This window comes from Thunnus maccoyii, chromosome 15 (genome assembly GCF_910596095.1).
Source record: "Thunnus maccoyii chromosome 15, fThuMac1.1, whole genome shotgun sequence".
Lineage (NCBI taxonomy): Eukaryota > Metazoa > Chordata > Actinopteri > Scombriformes > Scombridae > Thunnus > Thunnus maccoyii.
Window position 1 is genome coordinate 10577655 of NC_056547.1, and position 26936 is coordinate 10604590.

Here is a 26936-nt window from a genome sequence, read left to right on the forward strand (position 1 = left end):
GCGATTGCATCTAGCTGTCATAATGACAGCGGTGCCATTAGCGCTCGCTCCGTACATGAATAAGCTTGGCTGTGTGTACGTGTGAGTGTGAGCACAAGGTTTATAGACCAAGCTTAATGTCCCTGGGATGTGAGCCATGTCGTATGGCCACTGTCTGTCTGTCTGTCTGTCTGTCTGTCTGTCTGTCTGTCTGTCTGTCTGTGGCACAGATCAGCACAGCACTGATAAAGCATGAAGATAACAGTGGCACTAGTCAAGGACACACTCATCTCTCTCTCTGTCCTCCTCCTTCTGTATAGATTTTTGTCTTTCCCTCTTGCTCTCGCTTCGTCTCTCTCATCTCTCCGCATCCATCTGTCTCTTTCTGTGCTCACATGGTCATCTTTTTATCCCCTTCTCTCTGTCTTTATTGTCTCTGTAGCCCTAATCTTTCCTTTGTTTTCACAATGTTCTTGCAATTTTTCTTATGTCATTCACTTTTCTTTTTTTTTGTTTTATCCCTCTTTATGCTCCCTCTTCTGTCGCTTTTTTTCCTATGTGGTAGATTAATGAACTCTTACTCCTACAAAAGTGAAAATGTAGCTGATATATAGCAGCATCTGTTGCCCATGGTTTTAGAATGAGTCAAACAATTAAATATGGCTGCAATGTGCAGTTGTCTAAATCTTTTTTGGATGTCAACATACTTTTAGCCATATAGTGTATATGTTCATAAATGCTCAAAGATCCCCTCCAGACATGTTTTAAGAAACATAAAAATACACTATTTTGACTAATAATTTGTATCTCATATGTTTTTTTCCCACAAAAAAGTTCAGTTACCAAGTTAAGAATTCTTAAAATTGCATCTACTCCTTCTCCCTCATTTAAAAAAATCTATGAATATCCAAATATTTTTAGTTTTAAGAGTTTAACTAGTGGATACGAGATGTCTGCTACTTCACCGAAAAGTCCATTCTTCATGTTTGTGCACTGGAGGCTGCAAGTTTTCACATCACACTTGTGTAAGTTGTACACTGGACCCCGATTGGCTCCAAACTAGTTGTGAATATGATGTCGCAAGTCATGCTTGTAGTTACACACCTTAAACTCAGATTTAGCATGAGCACAGCAAAACTTTTCTTTTGCCGCAAATAACCAAAACATTCAAGGTGGAGCTCAATTGCTAGAATTATTGTTCTGCACGTCGGAGTAAGTGGATTACCGGTAATGCAGTAACAAAAATTTAACGTAGCAGATCAGAAAACAAAGAGGCTTTGTATGTAAATATGAGCAAATATACTTTTCAGACAGAGAGAACTGGAAATAAAGGCCTCTCTCTGATATAAGTCTGCTTCCAATAAAGGCCTGGTACCCTCTGCAGTTGAGGTAAATAAAGACTCAGGCCACTATTTGAGGAAACACGGTATATCATTCTGCACAGTGAAGCTCAAACATCCAACTGAAGTAACAAGAAGAAAAAGATATTTTTGAATGGAGGGGACTTTAAATACAGTAGCTGTGTATATATTTTAACATTAGGACACCTTTTTATATAAGCAGTTATGGATTACGTAGTGGCAGTTTAGCATGGGCCATTGTAATGACCATAATGTGATACTTTATTGATCCGTAAAGAGAATTTCCATTTTTGTTTGTGCCCGTCCTCCACTGGGAGGTCAGAGGTCAAAGTCTGTCACACAACAGAAGGACATTTTGTGTGTGACGCACAATCTACTTCCACTTAGTTTGGGTTTTGGGTAAGTATTGACAGATGTATTGATCTGATTTGTGCATGTGTTTGTTTTTGTGTTTCCCTGCCAGTGCTGTCAGTTGGATGTATGAAGTGTAGTTTCTCTGACAGAGAGAGACGTGATCCCTGCTGCTCTTGTCTAAAGCCTCTTTAATTGTGCTCTCTCTCTTCTTTTCCACCTGTTTGTGCATAAGCTGCACTTGAAATGAACCATTTATTATGTGTTTGTTATTAGGAAACTGGGGTGAACAGATGAAAGAGAGGAACATGAGTGTCCATGTAACACACTGAGATGAAGGGCATAAAGGGAGGAGTAATGCTTTGGAAGTCTCATCTGACTTTTAAGTAGCTGTCAGACTATGAAATATCTGTCCAGATCTGAGAGCGTCTGACCGAGCCAGGGTCGCTTCCTGTCATGTGGACCAAAAGAAGATAAAAGACTCTTTTTGCATTTCAGCCCCTCCGTATTACCATAATACCAAATTTACTGGCAGTTCGCAATGGACAACACAACTTCAGTGAAACACTCACATCCTCAGCTACTGATGTTCAGCTCCTTACATGTGCCTTACAAGTAGTACTCTCAAGTTCAGACAAAGGCCTGTTGCACACCATCAAAACAATCACACACTCTTCCCTCTTCCTCATCTCTCTCTAATGTTCAAAAGAAATCCAACACGACATCTGAGAGCGATTTAAGAGGGCAAGAGAGCTGTGAATCAACACTCTCAGACTGAGAAAAGAGGCAAAGGGAGGGGGAAATAGCTAACGATGGATGGAGACGACAATGGAACTAGAGATGCAACGCCCACAGCTGCCAAACCACTTGCCCTCCTAACAGGGTTTTCCTCTCCTCCTTGCCTTCCCTCCTCTCTTCCATCCCCACCCCCCTATTCTGCCTCTTCTGCTCTGCCTGAGGCGTCTCCTCTGGATCAGATCTGACTTGTCACGAGAGCACAGTAATCCCTCCATTACAAGTGACCTGCCTGGAGTGTGTGTGTGTGTGTGTGTGTGTGTGTGTGCGCACATGCATGCGTGCGTTAAAGTCAGTGTCTCTAGGGCTATGGCCTAGATTGAATTATTCATGAAGCATGTTTATTCCCTCTCCTTTACTCCCGCTATCTCTCATTTGACTCTTTCCATCCGTGCCCCTCCACCCCATCCCTGTCTGACCCTGCTGCTGGGTCCTAACTGACAATTGGTCTCACGCCATGTCAGCATGCTTTGCCACGCTTAAACATGATTGCTCGTCTCCTGCACACATTATATGTTACACAAAGCATCTGTACAATACAGTATAGACTTGGTATGTGTGTGTGTGCTTGTTGGACAAGCGTGGTGGGGGTCGTTGAGGACAGAAATCTTTATCTTTTGCTCACAGTGTGTGAGTAAGTCTAACAGAGAGTAATGTCAGCAGGGTGGCTCGCTAACTACAACTCTGCCTTCACTCACAGATTGACGTTAGTGTCATGCAGACATAGACGAGCACACACATACACACACAATGTCTGGGATGAACTTAAGTGACCTTAGAGTTCACTCAAGTTAAATGTGGTTCTCTTTCATATCCCTTTTTAATCTTTGTAGTTTGTTATATTAAGGCTAGTTGTATGTTTTTGAGTCTTAAGGCTATTTCATTGATACTGAGGCCTCAGTTCACCTCAGATAGTGCTAAAATGATTAGTTGGTTGACTTTGAAATTAATCAACAACAATTTTGATAATCAGTTCATCTTTTATTTTTTATTTATTTATGTATTTTTCAAGCCAAAATGCCACACATTTGCTAATTTCAGCTTCTTACATGTGAGAATTTTCTAGTTTTTCTGTTTTATATCATTGCAAATTGAGTATTTTCGCATTTTGGACTGCTAGTCAGACAAAAAAGCAATTTGAAGAAGTCAGTTTGGGCTCTGGGCAATTGTGATGGGCATTTTTCATCATTTTTTGACATAACATAGATCAAACAATTAACCAATTCATTAAAAAAATATAACAAAAATAATAATTTGTTGCAGAACTCATCTCATCAACAAGTGTCATCTGAAATTATATACTGTGTGTGTTTGTATGTGTCTGGATGCCCATCTACCTGTATGTGTGTATAAACATGTGTGGCTGATGTCTGCTGATATTGATTTGCAGCGACCTGCGATCAAACACAATTAGGTGTGAATTCTCCAGATTGTATATCGACATGTCTCCTTCTGCTGCTGCTGTTGCTGCTGCTGCTGCTGCTGTGTGTTTGTGTGTGCATCCTGAATCAATAGGTACGCCGACACTTCACACACACTTTAGAGGTGTTATCACTCGGAGCCAAATCTCTGTACAGTAGCTAGAGCTGCTAAATTAAATGCAGATGCTTGGTGATGTAATGGGGTGGTTTGTGTGTATTTGCAACATAAAAAGGAACGAGGAGTGTTTGCATCACATGCAGACAGAAATGCACACAAATGTCTCCTTGCACCAATTTGTATCTCTGTGCTCTTCTCTTTGTTTGCGCTTTGGGGTTGCACTTGTCTCTGCATTGATTAGAATAGTCAGCATCTCAATCCGTTATTGAACTACAAGTCACTGTGTGTGTATGTGTGTGTGCGTGTGCACTGTGCATGTGTGCGTGTGTGTGTGTGTTATGCATACCTATGCCTACTCTACTATAGACTGGCCAGACAGAATAGATTAGCTGCCGCCCCTCTTTTCCAGCTTTTTTGTCAGATCCCCTGCCAACTGTTGTCTTGGCAACCTTTGTTTACCCCGTCATCCCAAGATCAATCTAATTGGCGGGCTCTGTCTGGCACACAACCCACCCCCACCCCCCCCTTCTCTCCTCTCTTCCACCAACAGCAGCCAATCACATTCATTCAATGAGAGACAGGTACAAATAAAAGGATGGATGGATGGAGGAATGGATGGCTTTTGTCATTTATTGACCACTGTGTGTTATCTCTCAGCATGTTTTGGTCTTTTGTCTCAGTGTGTGTGTGTGTGTGTGTGTGTGTGTGTGTGTGTGTGACTGAAATGTGGTTTTGCAGCACAGCAAAGGTCATGCATTATTTGGTTGTGCCAGAGTGAATACAATATGGAGTATTTCCATTTTTTTTCCATTGTGTGTGGATTTTTTTTGGGGGGTGGCACTGTGAATGCACTCAAAGGTTTATATTTGAGTGTATTTGTAAGCTATGTGTGTGAGCAAGGAGCACAAGAAGGGTTTGGCTCTGCATCAGCTGAACAACAAGCAGAGTAATTTAGACAAAGGTGCTACGAATCACAGAGAGGCATGCCTTCTCTTTGTTTGAATACTACCCAGCAGGCTTTATGGCCGTTTAGCTTTGTAACTATGAGTGCGGGGCCCATTTAGAGTCATCAGACCCCATTCTAGTCCAATTATACTGGCTCTCAGTGGTAGATATCATTGTAACACAACAAGTGTCTTGAGGAAATACTAATGAGGAATCTTCATACTGGGACACACACACATTCAAACACATGCCTAAATGCAAACCAACCAAGCGGGAAGAAATATTTGGGTAGACAGAGTAGCATAGCTGTGCAGGCCTGGCAAAGCTAATGCATTAAATTAAATTAGCAACTCCAGTTAACAACTCATTACATAGTGACGGCAGTTTCAGAATTTATTCATCCAATATAAGAACAATGAGACCTCAACAAACAATATTAAGTGTTAAAAGCTGTTTAATCATGTATAAGGGATGATTATGTACATTTTTATGGTTTGCAGTCCCCTCTGTGGCTGTTTTTGAAGAGTTGGACCATAATCAGAATATGCCGCCTGTAATCAGCCCACATCAGTTGCGTTGTCTAAAGTAATTTGCCGTAACATGTTCTGCTAGCAACACTGCTCATGCTAATTGTTTGTGTTTGTTGCCAGTTCCATTTACAGCAGCAACTGTGATATAATATCCTGAAGCTGGGGGAAAACATTTCTCCTGTGTCACTCACTTTCTTCAGTCCCTCTGCTGGCTGCTTGTAGCTGCTCGGAGCAAATTCAAAACCTTGCTGCTGGTGTACAAGGCAGCTCAGTATTTCCAGGCCTGTGGTCCAGACCTGAAAACCAGCCTTTGATCTCTGTTCTGCCCTTACCAGCTGCTCAGCTGCCCCAACTCCCTCCCTCGTACTCTGACTCCCAGCTCTGCTCGTCATGCTTTCCCAGTAATAGAATGACCCTCCTCCCCTCTCTGAGAACTGCAGAGTCACCCCCATTTCCCATCATGCCTTGTAAACTCATTTTTCAGAAGGTGACCTCCTTTTTTGCCATGATATGTTTGGCACTTTGCTGTTGTATTTTGTCTGCACTGCACTTAGATGACTCTCTTTTCACTTTTGTTCGTTGACTACTTGGGGGAAGCACAATCAGAACCAGAATCAGATTTATTGCCAAGTAGGTTTGCACATACAAGGAATTTGCCTTGGCTGTTGTGATGTATAACAGTCAAAAATATACGTAATCCTATGTACATACGTAAGTAATCCTAAATTATATGAAGAAGAAAGAAAACATTATAATATTACAAAATTATGGCTACTGTGTTAGCAAACAGTTGCCTATTTACACATCCAGCAGACACAGAACAATATTTGCATTCATTTGGAGTCGTATTTCTGTTGAGAAAAATATTTGGCTCTTTAGCTGATAAATGCTCCACTATGCTCACCATCTAGTTGCTAACTTTGTCTGTCTGCCATTTGCCCTTTGGTGCTGGACCAAACCAGAAAGCAAAGTTGGGTGATAATTCTCTGAGTTTGTCACTATGACCGTACCACATGGTCATTTGAACCATTTTCATTGAAAAATATGGATTAGTGCAACTTTAAATATAGCACAGCATGGCATAAATGTAATAAATCATGAGAGATAAGATTGAAAGACAGTTGAGGAAATTTGTGGAAGAGATAGGACGGCAAGACAGGTTTCAAATACTTCAAAAGTTGAAATGTTTCATAAACTGGAAAACTGTCATAAGGACACATTCTGCATCTTTGTGGGGATGCACTCATACAGTATTGGACAGATCTCTGGATCTGTTTGTGTGTTAGCTGTGGTGTGTCAGAGCTGACATCTTCATCTTCTGAAGGGTTCAGTGTGTGGTTGTGTGTGTGTGGAGAAACAGAAGTGGACTTGGCTGTCTATGTGATGTCAGTGCTGTTTCCTGTCTTGCTCGTGTCACTTCCTTTCTAATAAACTGTCACGCCGTCTAATCTGCCCAGCTGGCACTGTCAGAACATGTGTCTGGATGAGGAGGATAGAGACAGTTTGTGTGTGTATATATGTGTGTGTTTGCATGGTATATTGAGTTTATTTTTCCTGTTTGTCTGAGGATAAGGAGGGATAAGAGTTAGTATACTCAGAATCCTGAATTTTGAATAGAATTTAGGTTTTAGTTATTCTTAAATGTTAAAATAAAGGCCAGATAAGGGTAAGCAGTGAGTGGTAGGCATTAATTTACAACATGCTGTAGGCAAATGATCTACTATGGAGGCATCAGCTCAGCAATGTAAGCAATTCAACATTATTATCCTGATAGAAATACTAAATGCTAATGAGATTCTTGTTCATGTCAGACATTACATTAAGTATTAAGTGCTTGACACTGAAATGATGCTGGTCTGTAATCAAAACTCGATTTCAGGTCCAATATTTTCTGGTAACTTGTTCTTTCATTTATCAAAGCCCACACAGGCTATTTAGCTCAATTACAATCTGTCTTTATGATTCCTTCGTCATTCATCATTTGAGTCCTGGTCCAAGGTTTTAAAAATTTGCTGGGTATGCAACCAACTCTTTACCAATCAAGATGCACACATCTTTCAAATTGCAGTCTATCTTTGGGACTCTTTCTTCACAGATCACTTACAAATACAGGTAGGGACATGCAGAGGATGTTAGAGGGACAAGGGCCCTAATTCATAAAAGGCGATTTTTGTAATTAATTAAATAAATAAATGCCTGAAATGACTACTTTTTCAACACTAAGGGGATATTAAAATGTATGTATTTAAAACAAACCCATGACTGAGGTTGGTTCAAACACTGCAACATGACAGTTAATTAATTATACATGCAAAGAAATGAAATTGGCATTGTGCTGCAGGCATGGTTAAAATGAATCCTTTTTAATTACTTTGTAATGTTTCACAACTCAGATAACCTTCTGCTTCTATCCTCATGCATCAGAATGCTGAATTGACTTACTACATTATTAATTAATTGTATAATGTAATATTATCAGTAGGTGATATGAGGGGGGATGCCATCCCTCTTGTTAGCAAAATGACCAAAATGTATCCCCCTTGTTAACCTGCCATCTCCTAGTAGCAGAGAGTAGACACTGGAGAGAGTGCAGGGGCTGAGGGGTTGTTTAGTTGAATATGTTAATCTAGTCTGCCTGACTCACTGATCCTTCATCTGACTGAGGTTTGTGCAAGTTAGAATCTATGGCCCAAACCATGGCTCTGAAATATCAGTAGCCTAACTGTGCTGTGTATTCATAAAAATATGGTGCTGTCCGTGGTGCTGAAGTAGCAGACGAATTTGTGATTGTGCCTTTTTTTTCTCAGTTCCACCCTTCTGTCAGTTTCGTCTTGGATCTATAATATTCTCTAAATGATATACTATAAATATTCCATTCTATACTATATTGTATCTATAGAGTAGGGTCACCTTCATGATTGAAGTGACAAACTGCTGCCTGTACCATGTAGTATTCCCATAATATTCCTATGATCATTCAGTAGTGTCTGCACTGCACAATATTCCATTCTATACTATATTGTATCTATAGAGTAGGGTCACCTTCATGATTGAAGTGACAAACTGCTGCCTGTACCATGTAGTATTCCCATAATATTCCTATGATCATTCAGTAGTGTCTGCACTGCAGGAAATACACCCCCGGACCAAGTCTCATCTGTAACAAAATATTTTAGGGGAGACATGACTACAGATATAGTTTTTACTGTAGTTGTTTGGTGTAACCTGGGAGTGGGGCAGGTAATGTGACAGGAAATTCACTTGCAATGACACACTCAGCTGCTAAAGTTACATAAAGTTACACACACACAATAACTATAGAAAATGAGCTAATGGAGACAAGTACTTAGATACACTGTTCATTTTTCATAACTAATGTACCTGCTATGCCTTCCTGACACAGCAGAGGGAGGGGGGCCTGGCTATAGGCTGTCATGATGAAGATCTATGAGCATACCCTGCAATAATCCAATAGAATGAGTGGTTGTTAAGTGAGAAGCATACAACCAAGATTACGCATTTACTGTTTAAGTCTAAAAGTTTGGCCACATACCTGATGTCTGCCTCAGAGTAACTCATCACACTGACTGACTTGCGCTGACTGTCAAGTGCCTATTCATGCATATGCATGCAATTTTGCATTCGTTGATTGGAGGGAGGGTAGAGGGCATCGTCCAGGAGCACCAATCTCCCGACCTGATATTTTGATCGATCAATATATCTGTTCAGCAGGACAGACTGAAAGCAAACAGGAATTTATTAATTTATTGAAAAAAAAAAAACGTGCCTAAGTTCAGGTGCAGCACTAAAATCACTGGAGACACACTGTGACCAATTACAGCACACTGACTGCCCTTTATTTATAATCTGACTTTTATTTGACTCTGCGTGCACAGATCACAACACAACTGTATTCAGGCAAGCTTTTGATTTTGTATGTGACTTTCCTTGTGAAGTAACTGTCTCAGATTACAGTTCAAAGCATTAATTGGTGTGCATGTAAACAGCAGATGACCTGAAATAGCAGGTTGATGGATGCATGTGTGGGCGGCTGGGTGGGTGTCTGTTATGTAAATGAACAGCAGCTCAGGTCATAAAAAGCCAGATTTTCTTCAGCCAAATGCCTAAAATGCATAATGTATTTTAAATGTGATATTGTTTTAATTCTCTCCTTTAGTTGCAGAGTTTTTGCAAGAGTAATTTACATACATTTTTCTTGTATGGCTAAAATAATTGCTGTTTATTTGCATCTGCATCTTGTGTTTCTTTGGTGGGGAGAGATTAACAAGTGTGTGTGTGACAACACCCTTCATAATCTTAATATATCTTAATATTTTTACTGATATTTTAGCTCTTTCGGTGGGACAAATTCAATGATAACAAAATTGCACTCCTAGATAGGCACAGAGGAAGACAAAGGGAGGAGGGGAAAAAACAGAAAGACGGGGGAGACACACTGAGTTTATGTATATGTCAGTTTTGAGTGTCTCCTCAACTTTCCCGCAGGCAACAACACGTTTTTTTTTTTTCCCTCCGCTCTCACATCACTGCTGTAGGTTTCACTTTGTCCTCTGACACGCAGCAGGATAACTGTGAAAAAAATCTGTGTGCCTAGAACCTACCTGAATACTGCATCAAGCACAGTGAATGTTTTGTGTGTGTGTGTGTGTGTGTGTGTGTGTGTGTGTGACTGTCATGTGCCCGGAAATCCACAGAACAACATTTGGTGACAAAACTGCCATCTTACACTTGGCAGGGAAGAAACTAGACCTTCATATGAAAGTTGGCATTGTCCTTGTAGGAGGTATACTTGTCTCTGTGTCTCTCCTTTCGCTGCTCTGTGTGACTGAGAGAAAAATTTCAAAAGGAAGACACTGACAGAGAGAGAAAGGGAACATTAAATGCCGTCCTGCAAGCTAAACAATAAAACTGTCCAGCGGGGACTCATATTCTGTATCGTTGCATCTCTGTCAACCTTTTACCCCCCCTTATTTCTACAACATTTTCCTCTCCAGCCACCCACTCCCAACCTCCATCCCTCCTTGTTCCCACCACCTCATCTCTACAAGCAGCTAAACCCAGCGGGGTTCCAGTCCAGACGAGCTCGATTCCCTTTGGTCATGTTGTGGTCATGCCGCATCAAGCTCCAACAATTTGTGCATCTGTCTCCCTCAGCATCCCCCTTTGAGTTGTTTACAACATGTAGCCTCCACTTCACACACAACTGATGCAACTAATGCAACTGTTTATTCACTTGCTGTGGATATCTGTGTGGTCTAGTGTGCTCGATCTTGTATTTCTACACAACAGCTTGCCATTGAGGCTCCAGACAGTTTGTCCCTAAACGATTTTAGTACACTTTGTTCCAATAAAAAGCCGCAAGCTAAAAAGTATCTAAAAACCTGCTGCACACTGTGCAATTGAGATTATCAGCAGTGGTAACTTTGATCATTCTTAAATCTACAGCAGCTTAATTGTGCCAAATAAAGGGACCAGATTTAATCAATTTTAGTATATATTCAGTGGTTTTCAGCTAAATACAGAACTAAAGTAAAGGATTGTCATCACTGATCCTTGATGTTTGCCCATTAGCACTGATGCAATTGTAGCCCTTTTTGTGAAAGTCCTAACTGGAAAAATGTCATACACAATGTGCTAGAAACATTAGAACTGACTTTTTCCTGTGGTCCCAATGACGCATGAGGATTAGCATCAATAAGTCTGATCTTGCCTCATAATAACAAAACTTTTTTTTTTTTAGTATCAGAAGTTATTTAAGTGGTTGTTGTTTGTAAATCCACTTACTACAAAATTCCTGCACTCCAGAGAGTCTCATACACAGGTAAAAAAAAGGCTATGCCATAGGCCTGTAAATGAAGGGAGTGAAAACCAAAGAAAAACAGCCCACGGTTAAAAGGTTTCATGTCAAGTTATGTTAATCGTTGATCACTGAGGCTTAAGGCAAATAATTCCTTGTTCTCAGGGGTTCTTTTAGGCCATTAAAATGATCTCAGCTTGGGGCTTTATTTATCACTTATATCTCGTAGTTTCAGCCATAACACTGCACTTGATTCCCTCATCACTATGGCAACTGCTCACTGCACTCAAAATCCCCAAAAGGTTTTACAGGGATCATTATTATTTTTGCAACATGTGTAAAACTCACACTGTTGCTTGGAATTTCAACAAAATACATATTTACCAAGCCAAGTCATTTCATGCATTCCCGTTAAATCTAAACTATAGAAATGGACTGGCTGCAAGCTACCAAGAGGCAAATTACATTAAGCAAACTGCTAGCTGTTTGAATTTTCAGAGTTGCCAACAAGAAATTTGGAAGCATATTTGGTGAAAGGCAGCAGATTATTAAGTAGTAGATGGGAACGGTGGTGGGTGTTTCAGCTTTTGGGTTTCTGGATGAGTGTGTGTGTGTGTGTGTGTCGGATGTTTTCATTATCGACTTGGATCGCAGCCGTACCTCACAGAGTCGGAGTGATCCCACTCACTCCCTGCTCTTTCCTCAGGGCACGGAGATAGTGAGGAGGTATTAATGGAGAGAGTGGTGGGAGGAAAGAGAGAATGAGCAAGCGGGAGAAAACATGTTAGAATGAGAGGGGAGATGGATGGACAGAGGTTATTGGGGGAGTGAAAGAGCGAGATGGATGGATGGAGGAGAGTGGGCGGAGGTCAGCGAAGAGAGCGATGCAGATCAACTGTGGGCAAGAGGAAGAGCAGAGGAGGTGGAGGGGGGGAGAGGCTCGCATCCAGATGGGAAGGTATTTTGGCAAGCAACCACCGATTGGCCCGCTACAGAAACTGCCAGCGATGACCCATCTGGCCCCGCCAGAAAGCAATCATAGTTTCATCTCTTCTAATAAAATCGCTCTCACTCACTGTCTCTCCAGCGTATTTGTTTCCTTCCTCCTCTCCGACCTCTCTCAAGTAGTTTCAAATAGTTCTCTTTCACTCTGTCTTTATTCTTTTTCCTTTTTAATCAATGTGATCTGACCAACTGTTTAGGCCATACTTTGCCCTTAGAAGTAAAAGCAAAAAAAGAAGTAACGTAACATTTAAGAAGAGAAGAAAGTGCTTAAAGCAAGACATCCTTAAAAATCATATTCTCTACTTTCCCACTCTGCTCTGAGTATTCGTTTCCTCCACATAAGCGAGAGTTATTGTGTGCCCGTGTCAACCCTGTGTGTGAGGACAACTGACTGATGTGCCAAAGGCAGGAGTGTAACAAGGACACGGCACAGCAGAGGGCAGGGAGTAGGACCTGCGCATGAAGTGGGGGAAGAGTTAAAGGGAAAAAAGTGATACAGTGTAAGTGTGTGAGAAAGGAGAAAGGGACTGAGAGATTGTGTTTGTATGAGGAAGCCAAGACGGGTTTGTACATAAACTCAGTCAACCATACAGAGGCCTGCGCTATGTAGAACCAGACATTTGTTCCAAGAAAGAGCCAGACAGTACCAGGCCAGTGTGTGCTTTTCTACTAAAGCTTGGAGGAAACTTTGAGATTATTGGAACCTCAACCTACAAAGGCTCAACACCCCTCGTGATGAACATTTCCACCAACATAGACAATACATGTCAGTAATGTTGCTAGTACATCTGAAACAATTGATCAATTGACAAAAAATTAATTGGCAACTACTTTGATCATCAAATAAGTAAAAATGCCAAACATCTGTTGGTCCCAGCTTCTCAAATGTGGCAATGTGCTTCTTTTCTTTGTCATATATGATACTATTATGGAATATATTTGGAATTTAGACTCATGGTCAGAAAAAAACAAGACATTTGAAGATGTCACCCTGAGCCTTGGGAAATTATAGTGGATATTTTTCACTTTTTTTCTGACATTGTAGAGACAAAATGATGAATCAGTGACTGGAGAAAATAATTAGATCAATCTTATTAATTAATATACTAATTAGATCAAGCAGATTAATCAATAATGTACAAAAATCATTAGGTGTAGCCCTATTTGCCAATCAACCCCCTAAAATCCCACAAGAGCCAAAACAGAAAGGGACATCCATCAAAAACGGTCAAAAAAAAAAAAAGTTTGTCTCGCTAATTTATGCTGCAGTTTGTGCAGGAAAGAGAGCTTCATCTCAGCTGTAGGTCTGGACTGAAACCTGATGAGCTACGTTCTAAAATGATTATCATTCATGGCACACTGCACCATTTTGTTTGATTGCTGTTTTCATTTTAAAAAAAAAATCGCTTCAGGATGTAAATGGTATTAACTCTAGTCATAAAAATTAGCCATGTTTAAAATGATCTTAAGAGATCAGGATGGGCAGTAACAAAATTGACTATGAACACCAACTGGACTTAACAAGGACGGACTGAGTCCAACTTGATCAGATCAGCTGCAAAAGCATATTCCAACAAGTCCTCCAAATGAAACAACCAAATACCTCGTTTGACTATGCACTCCAAAATGACCCATAGGGGCGTTTTCTAATCTCCATCCTCCTCCAAATCCTCCTCTAAATATATACATCATCTGAACTGCGACACTGCTCTAGATGGCGTCTGTCACTCAAATGTAACTATATGTCGTTTTTGAGCGACTGACATTACAAGCTATTGTGTCGTTTTTCTTGGGAGGACAGTCTCCTATAATCGCTTCAACAACTGTAAAGTGTATCCTTGCCTGAAGAGAGGAAGACAAAAAAACTCTTTCTAAACTTATAAAATACCACTTAACAGATCAGGATGAACATCGGAATTGTTGTTCAATTTGAAGAACTCTCAAAAGGTTTATTTTCCCTCGCTGAATCCTTGAATAGTTGAGCCTTTTTATTTATTTGCACCATTCTTGCCACAATATAGAAAAACTCAATGAGTATGTGTGTATTCTTGTGTGTTAAGTACACAAATATCTTGAAGTAAATTATTGGGAAAGCATGGTGTTCAATCGATACTGCATACAGTTTTGGCTGTATGGAGAACAAGGACTAGAACTGTATAGTAATCACTGTAGGCTTTTTTTTTTTTTACAGCAGTACTCCCACAGCAAGGCTTAGTTAAAAATACAGAAAGAAAAGGGTTATATTGAACCTCTCTGCTTACACACAGACACACCTACACTCACAGTCCACTTCGGCTTGCCTCCCAGCAATCAAGAGCTCCGAGTGAGGAGGGTGTCAGCCAACAGGAAAAGCAGGGATTGAGGGAGTGAAAATAAAGCAAAACAAATGCAAAGGGAGGGATGGTGCTACAGAGCTTCAGGGGAAGGACAAATCGATACACTCGCACATAACACTCCCACGCAACAACTAAATAATGCGTTAGTTTGTCTTGCCTTCTACCTCTGTGACCTCTGTCATCTTTACACACTGTGTGCAGAGAGTTTATTCTTGTCTTGCAAAATTACAGTTTTTAAAAAATCGTTTTCTGTGAATTCATTTATTTACAGAACTGTTTCAGTCAGCTCTTCGCTATTAAAAAGTCTTTTTTTAATTTGCTTGCACAAGTCTTTTGAATGACCTATTTTCTGTTTCCTTTGGCTCCAAAGCCACTGTTGTCCCAAACTGTCACTTTCAATCTGTTCGGTGTGCACATGGTTTGCTCGGAGAGACGGATCCGTGGTCATGATATGACTGAACATTGTTGGTCATTAACACTGCAGTATGTCAAGATTAAGGGTGTGAACAGCCAGTCTGCTCCTCATTGAACTCTACTCAGTCAAGTCTATAAAGAGAAGATTACATAAAACCAAACTGTGACACAGAGAGACACTGGGGCATGTTATATAAGCTGCGATTCCTTCCAGTTCCCTTAATGACTTTCAAAAGTATGACTTCATCATATCATCAATTACATGCAAGCGTCAGTGGTACGACAGCACATATTGGTATGCATACAATAAATGTAAATGTTTAACACTGTGCAGTTTTAGCCCCGGTCGTGGCTATAGGCTGTTACTAAGTAATGTGACTCCACGCTAGCGTTTATTTCCATAATCGGCCTTTTCCTTCACAGCACCAGTAATAAGGCAGCCAGAGAAGACCTTTGCAAGTGCATCTGAATCCGACAAAGTCTGCAGTTGAAGACCAACTATAATGCTGTCCTACTCCAAAGGCTTCTCCAAATGTGGCCAAAAATGCAGCCTTGTTTTGCCCAAATTTGAAGGACACATCTGGCGTATTCTCTGAAGCCTTCAGTACCACACAATCCATTTAGCATGGGCCACTGTTTTAATACTACATTCACACAGTTCTAATCAGTTTGTAAAGATTAGAAATACAGTTTGCATTATTTTCCAGTTATTTGCCTTCGGTCAATTATTCGTAAATACCCCACATGAGTGAATGATTATTTACCTCACTGCAGGCTGTTAACAATGAGAGCCAGGCATAAACTGTGCTGCTTGCTCTTTTTCAGCAGCCTAGACATTGTAATTGTACAGAGTGATGGGAGTTAAATGGAAAAATTGGCTGTAAATCTGGTATATTACTTGTCTATTGCCAGTTATACCTCACACTGAAAACTCAGGTATCATTAAACTTCCTTGATACTGGTACAGCATATAATATTTTGACAGAGTTTATGGCCTACTTCATGCTACTGCGAGCTTTTCCCTGGTTTTCTTCCTTAACCACAATAGTGGAAAAAAATGTGAGGAAGACTTTGCTTCCCTGTAAAGATACATTAATTGAACAGTAGTAGCCATGATAGTCAACATAACCCAGACAGAATTTCTTTTTAATAATGTTCAGCAGAGGCAGCTAGGCGGTAACAGCAGCCATGTGGATCTGGAGCAGGACCGAGTGTGAAACAGACCAGTTTAAATGGACCACCTAGTGTCAGTGTTTGATTGTAACTGGTGCTGATGGCCACTGTGGTGTGAATGTCTGCCTGCTCTACTCAAATTATGACAAACAGGGTGTCTGTCCGGTCAGTGGATTTTAACATCAGCCGGGGCCACTTATGTCTCAAACTGACCGGTTCGTCAGCAGCTGGTATGAAAAGTCTGATTTAAACAGTAAATTTTTGTATGACCCTGGTTTTATCTGGTAGGATAATACATGAATAAGAGCATTTTTCAGTGAATATCTACCATTGTTTTTTATGTGATCAACATGTATTTAGTGTCTCTGTAGTTTCTTAAATGCCTATAGAGCTGATTTATGATTTGTGGCTCTTCTTAAGTGCTAATGAGTCAGGTTGTTTGTCCATATTTACTACGGATCACTTTAAGGTTTTTCACTGGCAAAATGACAAATGCTGCACATAAAACCTGAATTGGAGTTTTTGCCTTAAACGATAGGCTCACTAATATTTCAAGTCTGTCCTAAAACAGTAGTCAGGTGCCCATATAAACACTAATGTAAGTGTATTTGAAGATAAAGCTTCAGCCAACCATCCATTACTCAAATCCAGTCAATATCTTTTAAAGGTACTGTCTTTTAAGTGCTAAATTCCTACTTTTTGTTTGATCCTTCCACTGTAATTGAACAGGAAAACATCTGTCAAGACACAAAGAGGGAATTTAATTTTTTTTTACTAAAGACTAACTGTGGAAGCCTCATATTATCCTCAGATACACTTTAAATACATTTTTCTCTCTCACTCCATGAATAGCGAATATATTTGTCCTTTCTGCACACTTTTCTTTTTTTTTTTTTTTTTTTTTGGCTTTTCACCAACCATTTTTAAGTACAGTCTGACTGTGCAGCTAGTCTCCAGCCACCTGTTTGTCTACTTCTCCTACCTGTTTCAAGCTGAGACTCACCATGGCTCTCTGCCTGTATTAGGCAATGGTTGTTGACAGCACTAAGTGAGGCAGTAAATAGCTAGGTAAAGTGGGTCTCGGTACGTCTGTCGCATCTGCTTGTGCAGCATGGTTCTTTTTTGTTGCTCTCTGCTCGGTTTGAACGGTTGGTTTTTAGACAGTAAAGGCCTCTTTTAAGCACAGATTGTTAGCATCACTCTTCTCTGCGAATATATCTTGCTGTGTCGGGTGCACTCTGCCTGCCTGAGACCCACATGGGCTAAGATACAAACATGTAAACACACACACACACACACATGCAGGAAGAAGGATGTGAACACACACGCACGCAGATTTGAATTGACACAGAAATGCACACATGCGATGTAATGCTTCTTGAGTCACTTTACTCGATGACTCACTGTCTGGTTCAGTCTGTCTCCACATGCTACAGCGTCTGGACCATAATTCCTAGCTAAGGCCTTGTTGGAGTATTCTGGGAGCTGTGTGTGCATACGTGCTTAATCATGCCAGGAGGAAGATTGCACTCAGAATGTACTGTATTTAAAACCTTTCTAAGCAGCAACAAACAAACAAAACAGTCATTCATGAACTCATATTTTTTGATGGCTGTTATCAGTAGACCTTTTAAGAAATGTTGGAGGCTCCAGAACAGAGAGTGCTGTGACGAATTTGGTCAGAAAACATGTGCAGTCAGGGGAAATGGACAAGATGCAAGGGGAATCTCTGAGGTATAAGAATAGAGACACAAAATAAAGTAAATTAGGCAGACCGAGACTAATGACAGAACAGAGTAAACTGAGATTTCACCTTCTACATATCTTGTTTTGTCTCCTAATTCCCCTCTTTTTTTACTTGAGCCACTCCCTTTATCCCCTTCTTTTCTCCATTCCTTAATTGCCTGACTTCTGTCCCCTGACTATTCGTGACGCCATCCTGCATGTCTTAATTAAACGGCTGCTTAGGAGGAGGAAGGCATTGTGTGTATGAAGGGGGATGTACTGCAGGGGGGGGAGGTTTTGGGGGTGGGGAGGGATGGGGTGGTGGGGATTAATGAAAGAAGAGTCCGTTAATTACACAACAAGGTCAAGGCTGCTTTACCTTCACAGCTTAATTGCAGCCCCTGATTGTGTGGCAAGGCCTCGTTTTTTTAATTCGAACAGCAGACGGACTAAACTACGTTAACTGTCACGTGTGTATGTATGTGCATTCATGTCATGTTTGGATGACAAGTGTGCATTTTATCAGGCAGTGTGTCAACTCACCCTTGACAATGAGTTTTAAGGGCATTATTTAAATAATTTTGTAGGTGTCCATAAGTGTCTTGCACACATGCTGATATACTTCTATTTATAAATATTTATTTACAATCTTATCTCTTTGTGTCCACTGGGAATTTGGGAACTTTATCTGTGTTTATTATTACATTTTTTGATGATGAATATCAGTAATACAGAAATGAATGTGAAAATCAGATTTTTAGACAAATCATTTGCAGTGCAAAGACTGTGCAATTCAAATGTTTTTTTTTTCTTTCTTGACTTTTCTAGAGGGAATCTGGTGCATAATCAGCGACTCATTTGCATTCCCTTCCTCCCCGTTTGTCTCCTCACTTTTTTTATTACGAGAAGCATTTTCCGAGATGTGATTGTCACAAAAAGACCTCATTGACTGTAAGCTGCAGTGATTACTGTATTTTTGCGGCAAGAAACACAGTAATTTCTGGATAATCTGTGACATAAAATCCTGATGAAAATCAATTCAAACCTGATGCTTAAAAAAAAGAAAAAGTGAGAACTGAAAAGGATGAGCTTTACACATACTTAACGCATGTTGTCTATGTTTGTGTGTGTGTGTGTGTTTCGATCCCTGACATGAGTTCAGCCATTAAACCCAGTAGAGGGTTGTGGGATGGGGGGTGGTAGGGATCAGCCCACCTCATCCATCTTCTTGATAGACCAACTGCTCCTCATCACATGGGGCCTTTAGCCCACACACATATATATGCACACACACTGCGTACACACACTCCAAAAACATTTTAACTGTCGAATGCTGTGACCATGACCGCTCTCCCCCATCCTGGCCAGTGAAAACACTTAATCAGACTTATGGCCCAAGTGACCCCCTACCACGATCGCCATCACCCATTCTGCTTTTTAATAACTTTGGATCAGGGATGGTAGATCCGAAATGTTGCATAGAATGAGTGATGAGAAGGGATTAGGTTTGCTTTAGATGGTCAGCTGAGCGTAGGATTGTACAGAGTAGAAATCATACAAACCTGTGTCTGACAGTAATGTTTTACAGCGGAACAATCGAGTGTGCTTGGAACTTCTAAAGTGAATAATATCATGCATTTAGAGTGCTCATCAGGTATTCAGAGTTGGAAAGAAGGAACCTGTTGGGACAAGCCTCCATAAACATCCAACACCAACACACATAACCAAGATTGGAAACACCTTTTTACATGATTCCTTCTTTAAAACCATCTTATCCCCATGTGGAGCCAGATAAATCCTTGACAGTTCTTTTTTGATTCACAAATTTTTCTTTAAAGCACTTTAGTGTATGGACGTTCATGCTATTCAAACAAAACATGTTCATGCATGAAAAAGGAAAAGGATTCATTTCCTTTTCTCTCTTGAGATCATCGCCACTGAGATTTAGCCTCGTAGCCTCGGCTTATACGTACAGGTCAGATGTCAAATAAGGGTCAGGCAGGTGAGTCAGTGAGGCTTTCATTGTGTATGTGAAATCCACAGAAAGATAAACCAACAGAGTACAGCAAGGAGAAGAAAAAAAAAAGACAAAGAAGTAAGTTGGATTGTCAAGCGTACTTAAACTGTGGCAGATAATTAAACACTTGTATGATGTAATGTATTGCAAAAGAATAGGTCTGTGTTAAATATTTAAAATGTTGAGTTTTTGTTGAGACTAGTCGCTTCTGTGCAGAGCTGTACTTTGTATTATTAGTCTGCATCTTATTGAAAGGTATGTCTGATATTTTGTCAGCTTCATTTACATATATGGAGAAAAATAAATCAAAGAAACACCTTAGAACAACATAAAGTACAAAAAAAAAAACATATCATAGGTGCATCAACACCTCCCTTGGACAGTGTTTCTTCTTTTTGGTCCGTGTACTCTGTGTGCATAGGCAGAATGTCCTCTCAGTAGCAGGAGTCTTTGTCAGGAGTCTAATGTTGGCTAGAATATGCACCTTGATTCCTCTTTCTACTGTGAGAGCAAGCATGCATGTGCAAGCATACTCTTTTTGTCATTCACACAAATTATGCACTAATATGCTGTCAAAGATGCACACAGCCCTCATATAGGCACTCATATGCATAAGTACACTGCATAAGCACACACAGATATGCACCTTTTTCTACCCTGGTCCATTCTAAGTGACTCTAATAGGTATGTCTTCCAGGGTTGAGGGGCTATCTGATGACCCTTGATCTCCTCTCGTTTAACAATTCGACAAGACACTAGATTGAATGAACTGCTCTACAGTACCCCCCCCGTTCTCCTTTTCCTCTGCTGTAGTTAAGGATATGCAGCAGCCCTCATCTTGTCTACACTCTTGGGAATCAAATTTATCAGGCCGATTTGTCTATATCTGGGTCACAGTCTTAATGGAAATGGCTGATTCGGATGAGGCAAATGAAAATGGAATGTCATTAGTAGGCGAGACTCATTCAAGTTCACATCCCAGATTTGAATAGCTGATTCAAAGGAATCAAATGAAATCGGCATGTCACAACAGACTGCAGGCTGAAGATTATGCTTGTTAATTTCCATAACCAGACCATATTCAACACAAATACACACACACACAAACGAGGGGTCTTCTCTCCCTAATGCGTCCACCAGTGAATTTGATTAGCTTCTAGTTGCATATATTATAGAATGTTTAGGAAATGTAAAATCTAAGCATATGTTTCACAGTGAATTATGATGCGAATCAACTGCGACAAACAAGAGTTTTTTCATTTCAGTGCCCTGCAAAAACACACAAACATTGACAGTGCCTTTCATTCACAGTGATGCTCCCTTTCTTCATGACTCTGTGGTCGTTATATACAACATACTCACAGCACAGACATACTGTAGACATGTGCTTGATGCATATTTACACATGAAAAATTGGAAGTAGTGAAGAATGACATTACATATTGCCATTGCAAATGGGGAGAGATGTGTCTAAAAGGCTGGTGTCTGTGTAACCTTCAGCGGCTTCACAAATCAATATTACTTCTTAGCTAAGCTATCTGCGCTCTCAGTTTGAAGGAGGAATTGTATTTTAGTGAAGTCTGACAGGCAGGAGAGACGGTGTGCGCACATGCACGTACGCACAAAATGCACACACAACAGCATGACTGTTGGAAAAAGAGCCAAACATTGAATCTCATTTCACAAGCACTCAACCTGAAATTGCCTGACATTCACATGCAAACATGTTTGCTGACTTGCGGCTGATATGGTTATAATGTAAATGACGGGGATGCTCCTCTCAATTACACACACACACACACACACTCCCTCACACGCACACACACACAATATAACACAATATATTACCCTGACATTAACATTAACTTATTTGAACCCGTCTTCTGCTGCAAGCTGTTTCCGTGCACTGTGTGTAAGTGCAGTAAGGAGTATGACAGTGTGTGTGTGGGACTGTCCATCTGGATATGATGATAGTGATGATGATAATGGGTATCAGTGGGACGTGAAGGCTCAGAGCTTGCAGACCATCTTTCAAGGCTTGACCGATCAGCGCTGCTTTTTTTTTTAAAAACAGTATTTTTACTCTCCATTCTTCTCCAAAATCTCTTTTCTTTTGTTCTTTTTCCATGTTCTTTGAGTCAGCCAGAGGAGTCGTTTCTTGTCAGTCAGTCCAAGTGTGTTTATGGGTTCTTAGACAGCAGCACTGCTTTGCACTAGAGTTGAGAGGGTGTTTGTGTCTGCATGCGCACATAAGCATTTTGAAAGCTGTGTTTGTGTGTGTGTGCTAATGGCCGCCTGAATCCTTTTGAGCGTGTTTGCTTTTTGCACACACATGTCCACATAGTGTGTGTTTTCATGCGGGCGCCATTTTACTAGGACAGGCATGGACATAAATAAATGGCTGTGTGGTTGAACTAAATGGGAGCCATCAATCACATACATGGTGAAACAAAAACACCACACACACACACATATACACACACATTGACCACTGGACAATGTTGGCAATCTCACAGTCATGGTATAATGATAGAGGTGAGGTTTGATGATGTTAAAATAAGGCTGTGAGTTTGATGATGTCAAGTTTAAAGGAGTGTTCAGACAGAAAGTGACCACACAGAACAGTCATTTGTGACTATTTGAACACCTTGTATTTATTTACCCCAAACAGCCAATGTGTACGAACTGTAGAAACGTTATGTGTATGGGAAGGATGCCTGTGCGTTTGGCAGTTCATTTTCTCTCAGAACTCACGAGGATTTCTTGTTCTTTGCTATTTTCCTCCAGTCTCTCCTGTTTTCAGCTGTCGTCTCTGTACATTTATGAAGCAGGTTCATAAAGTCCTGGGATAAGCTTAAGGTTTTCGCTCAAGCTGAAACATTTTGAACTCTCACAAACATTGAAATAGTTGACAGTGGAGACAGACAGAAAACATGGAAAGAGAGAGTGAAGGGGATGACATGCAAACTGGTTTTGTTAGGATTCATTACCTATTATTGTTTAAAACTTTCTTATTCTTATGAGCATGTGAAAATAAAACCTTTTGAATATTAAAAGGAAGCTATTATGCTCATTTACAACTCTATATTTTTATTTTTGGACTCCATTAGAGAATCTTTGTGTAATTCACAGCTCAAAAAACTCCATATTTATCTCATTCTGGCCCTTTATGCAGCCCCTCAGTTCAGCCTCTGTCCCTAACAGACACAACATTCATTATTTGACACTTTGGCCACGTTTAATATGAACATCAGACATTGTAACATCATATGAGTTGCAGATTTCAACCAATAGCTGTGTAGAACTTGACGCCAAACCCGGTGCTCATGATTAGTTGATGATGCTGTGATGAGGAGAAGATAACTGTCAAGTCACACAAATCACAACATATTTTTTTACTTACCCATAGTGGTATCTATACCTTCACATACCTTCCTGCAGATTTCTGCCTCTAATCCAATACAATGGGGATTAATGGAATCTCATTTGTACCGATCAAAGCATTGAGCATTTCTTGTGTTCAGAAAGTCGTAAATGTATGTGATTGTCTGTGAAACCTACGTTTAATAACAACAGGAAACAAGTGAATGATAGGAGGTATACGATGAAAGAACACTCTTCAGCTTAGTCACAATTTCAATCTCCCAAACAATAAGTGCGCTTATTGTATCTCACTGTGGATAAGAACAACAGCCAAATACCTGAAATGTAAATGAACGGAGCATGTGTGTGTGTCTGTGAGATGAGTAGAGGAGAGAGAGAGAGAGAGAGAGGCAACAATATCCTGAAATTGTTCCCTCTCAGTCTTTTGTTCCACAGCCTCTGATAAATCCTTAGAAAATGATAGCTGGAGCAAAAGTAGGGACAGCGAATAATGGACAAAAAAAAAGGGGAGGGAGGGTGGCAGAGAGCAAACATGATAGAGTGAGGGCAGGAGGATGGGCGGGGCGGAGTGGGCAACGTTTGGCAGGGAGCAGAGCTGATAGCAGTCAAGAGCTATTTGAGAAGATGAGATGGGAGAAAGGTAAACGTCAGTGTGACACGGGGTAATGGAGGCAACAGTGAAAACATGGGGGAAAAGAAGAAAAGGAGGCTCTGTCAGCAGTCCCTGATTGACTTCTGTGCGCGTACGTGCTTATGTATGGTGCTCTTTGTATAATGTCACCGCCTGTGCCGAGTGAGTCAGTGTGTGTTCATGAAATACAGATAAGCATCTCCCGTCCATCTGTCTGTTCTAATCATATTTACAAATAAGATGAAAACCGATATTCATCTTCATATTCATATGTACATATGTCATACTGTATTTTTTTTAATGAAAATGTGTGTCATACCATTTTAATATCCCATTCCAGATGGGATAATGTAACATGCTATACATGCTAAACAACACTACTCCATAGTGTTTTTTTAATTCCGGTCGCTAAACCTTTGTTGCGAATTCTGACGTCAGTTGTCATTCTCTGAGCTTTTCTCCTTTATCAAGCTTTGTCTAAGGATATTGCTGGCAATTTTCTATATTTTTCTTATAGTAAACAAATGTGCAGAGCCCAACCAATAATGAATTGATCCTTTTTACAAGTATTGTGTGTTTATGTATCCAAAGCTTAATATATCATATATCTCTGACCTCCAAAAACTATTAAAAACACGTCAGTGAGCCACACCCTTACACCAGGTGACCTGTACCTTTACCACAAAGAGTGTAGTCACTGTAGTTTGTTTACAGCTCCAAAATCTAATAACAGCGAACATGTTTTCAGTCTGGAGAATTTTTCTGTGTAAAATGCATTTATTGTAAAAAACATGCAGGCAGTGCTGAGGTGTATGCAGTAGCTTTATGCATGTTGGCTTACCTACAGGTTGGATCAGTGTATCCCTAGTAACACATCAGTTTTGTCTTCAGTCCTCTGTCTGTTTTCATGTGTCTGGCTGTGTTTGATGTGTATGTTTCTATCTGGTCGAGTGTGAGTACATCTTGCTTTTGATCCTCTCCCGGTTCAGGTGTATTTTGTTTGTCTGCGGTTGCCTGTCTGTTCCTTTCTGCGCTGTCTGCCTGATACAAACAGCACTGGCCTGGCACTTTGGCGCTGTGATGTAACACGACAGCGCTTTGTTGTGTCAGTTTTGTGATGTAACCACTCTGGTAATGTTAAATGTTCTGTGTCTAAGTGTATGCCTGCGCGAGAAAGCCAGTGAACGAATATGTGGGTGTTTACATTCAGGCATTTGTGTGTGTGTGTGTGTGTGTGTGTGTGTGTGTAATTGTGGCTATGTGCTTGTGTTACGCTTCTGTTTCTGTGCGTACGTGCTACATTCGGTGTGTCTTTGTTGGCAGAATTAGAAATGTCTCCGGCGTAAAGCTTGTACACAGCACAGCTGACATTAATACCCCTGGCGGCATTGTTCGCTAGTTATCCTCCTGTGTTCTCTGTGTGATGTCAGTCTGTGGTAACCAGGGCAGAACAGAGAATAAAATGATAAAGCAAAAGCGTTGACCTGAATGGCACAGCTCAGAGCTTTCTCCCCGATTACACTGTGAGGCAGGAGCCAGTCAGTGGGTGGACTTGAATGAGGCCTTTACTTTGAGCTAATAACAGGGATTTATGCTATAATTCAGGGCTTGGTCATATCTTCAAAGCAGCTAGGCGCGCAGACAGGTTACGACTCTGCATGTAGCACAAGAGAAAATTGTTGTCTCCAAAAAGCAGACTGTGGAAAGTGTCACAAAATTGCTTTTATCATCACTCACTTAATGTCAGCCTGTTGCACTAGAAAACCAAAGCCTGATTATTGAAGATATGATCAATGAAACTGACTTGTAGCATTTTTTTTTTTTTATCATCAGAAGAGTACTATTTTATGTTTTGTCACCTTATTCAAACAAAATATCACTATCATACAGTTTGACTTTTATGTTCATGTATTTTGGTTCTCAAAGAAAATGCTGTGGTTACAACAGATTTTTATTATGCACTACATGAGTCATTATAAAGGCTCACAGCTTCTGTAAAGGTTTATTCATCTCTAGGCCTCTGCACTCAATTATTTTTGAGAACCTGAATACACCAAATTGTAACCTTTTTTTTTGAAGTGAAAGAACTATGAAAACAAAAACATCAAAATTTCAAGGTTAACCTAAGACTATCAATTGGAGATACAGCATTTTAACTTTGAGACCAACAAAAGAAACCCAAAAAGTTACAAAATAACAACCTGTACAGTTCAGTTTCTGTATGTAAGAATATTTTAGAGCTTTTATATCAGAAAAAAGACACATTAACATTTTGATTCACCCCTTAAAAACACACATTCTTTCACTATTTACCTCTGACTTATGCTTGATCAGTAGAGGTGATAGTATATAGTATGTGCTTTTAGCAGTTTGTGTGGGAGGGGAAGTATTCTCAAGCCACTGTCCTCATTTTTGTCTGTAGATTCACCTTGGCAACCCTCCATGCCCATTTCCCTAAGCTTCAGGCTAGTCTAAAATACTCTGAAGTGAATGTCTTTGAATGTCTTTTTGTTTTTGTCCAGTTTGGTCCATAACCAAATTACTCAAACTTAAGTCCCACTAATTGGTAATACAAGCCTGGAGACTGATACATCCATTTAGGTCTGATTTCAACCAATCAAATTCGGACTTATCTAGGCATCATAACCTCCTCATCATTTCACAATTCTATAATATGACCCAGCCTGAAATACTTAAATGGACCAATCAGGCATCTCGCTCCAACTCGCCTACCTACATGTGTGTGTGTGTGTGTCTGTATGTGTGTGAGTGAGAGAGAGAGAGAGAGACCTTCAAAACTGTTTGATGGTAATGAGAGATTTTGTGGATATTAAAGCTGCCCACCAGCTGAAAGAATTAGCATCAGCATTAGCCACACAGAGGGCACTGATCTGAATTAAAGCTCTCTGAATTATTGATTTCCACCTGCTGGA

At 40.3% G+C, this 26936-nt stretch overlaps 1 protein-coding gene across 3 annotated transcripts in view; it reads left to right on the top strand.

The window, feature by feature from the left end:
- Positions 1-26936, top strand: part of LOC121912715 (ephrin type-A receptor 10-like) — a 154555-nt gene that overhangs the window by 65124 nt on the left and 62495 nt on the right. Inside the window, exon 4 of one of the 3 annotated variants that reach the window (XM_042435061.1) lies at positions 10516-10803. The exons of the other annotated variants lie outside the window; for them this stretch is intronic. Within the exon in view, the coding sequence (XP_042290995.1) occupies positions 10516-10688 (173 nt within the window). The 3' untranslated portion in view covers positions 10689-10803. Of the gene's footprint in view, positions 1-10515; positions 10804-26936 lie in introns of those variants that run through there. 3 annotated transcript variants of the gene reach the window in all.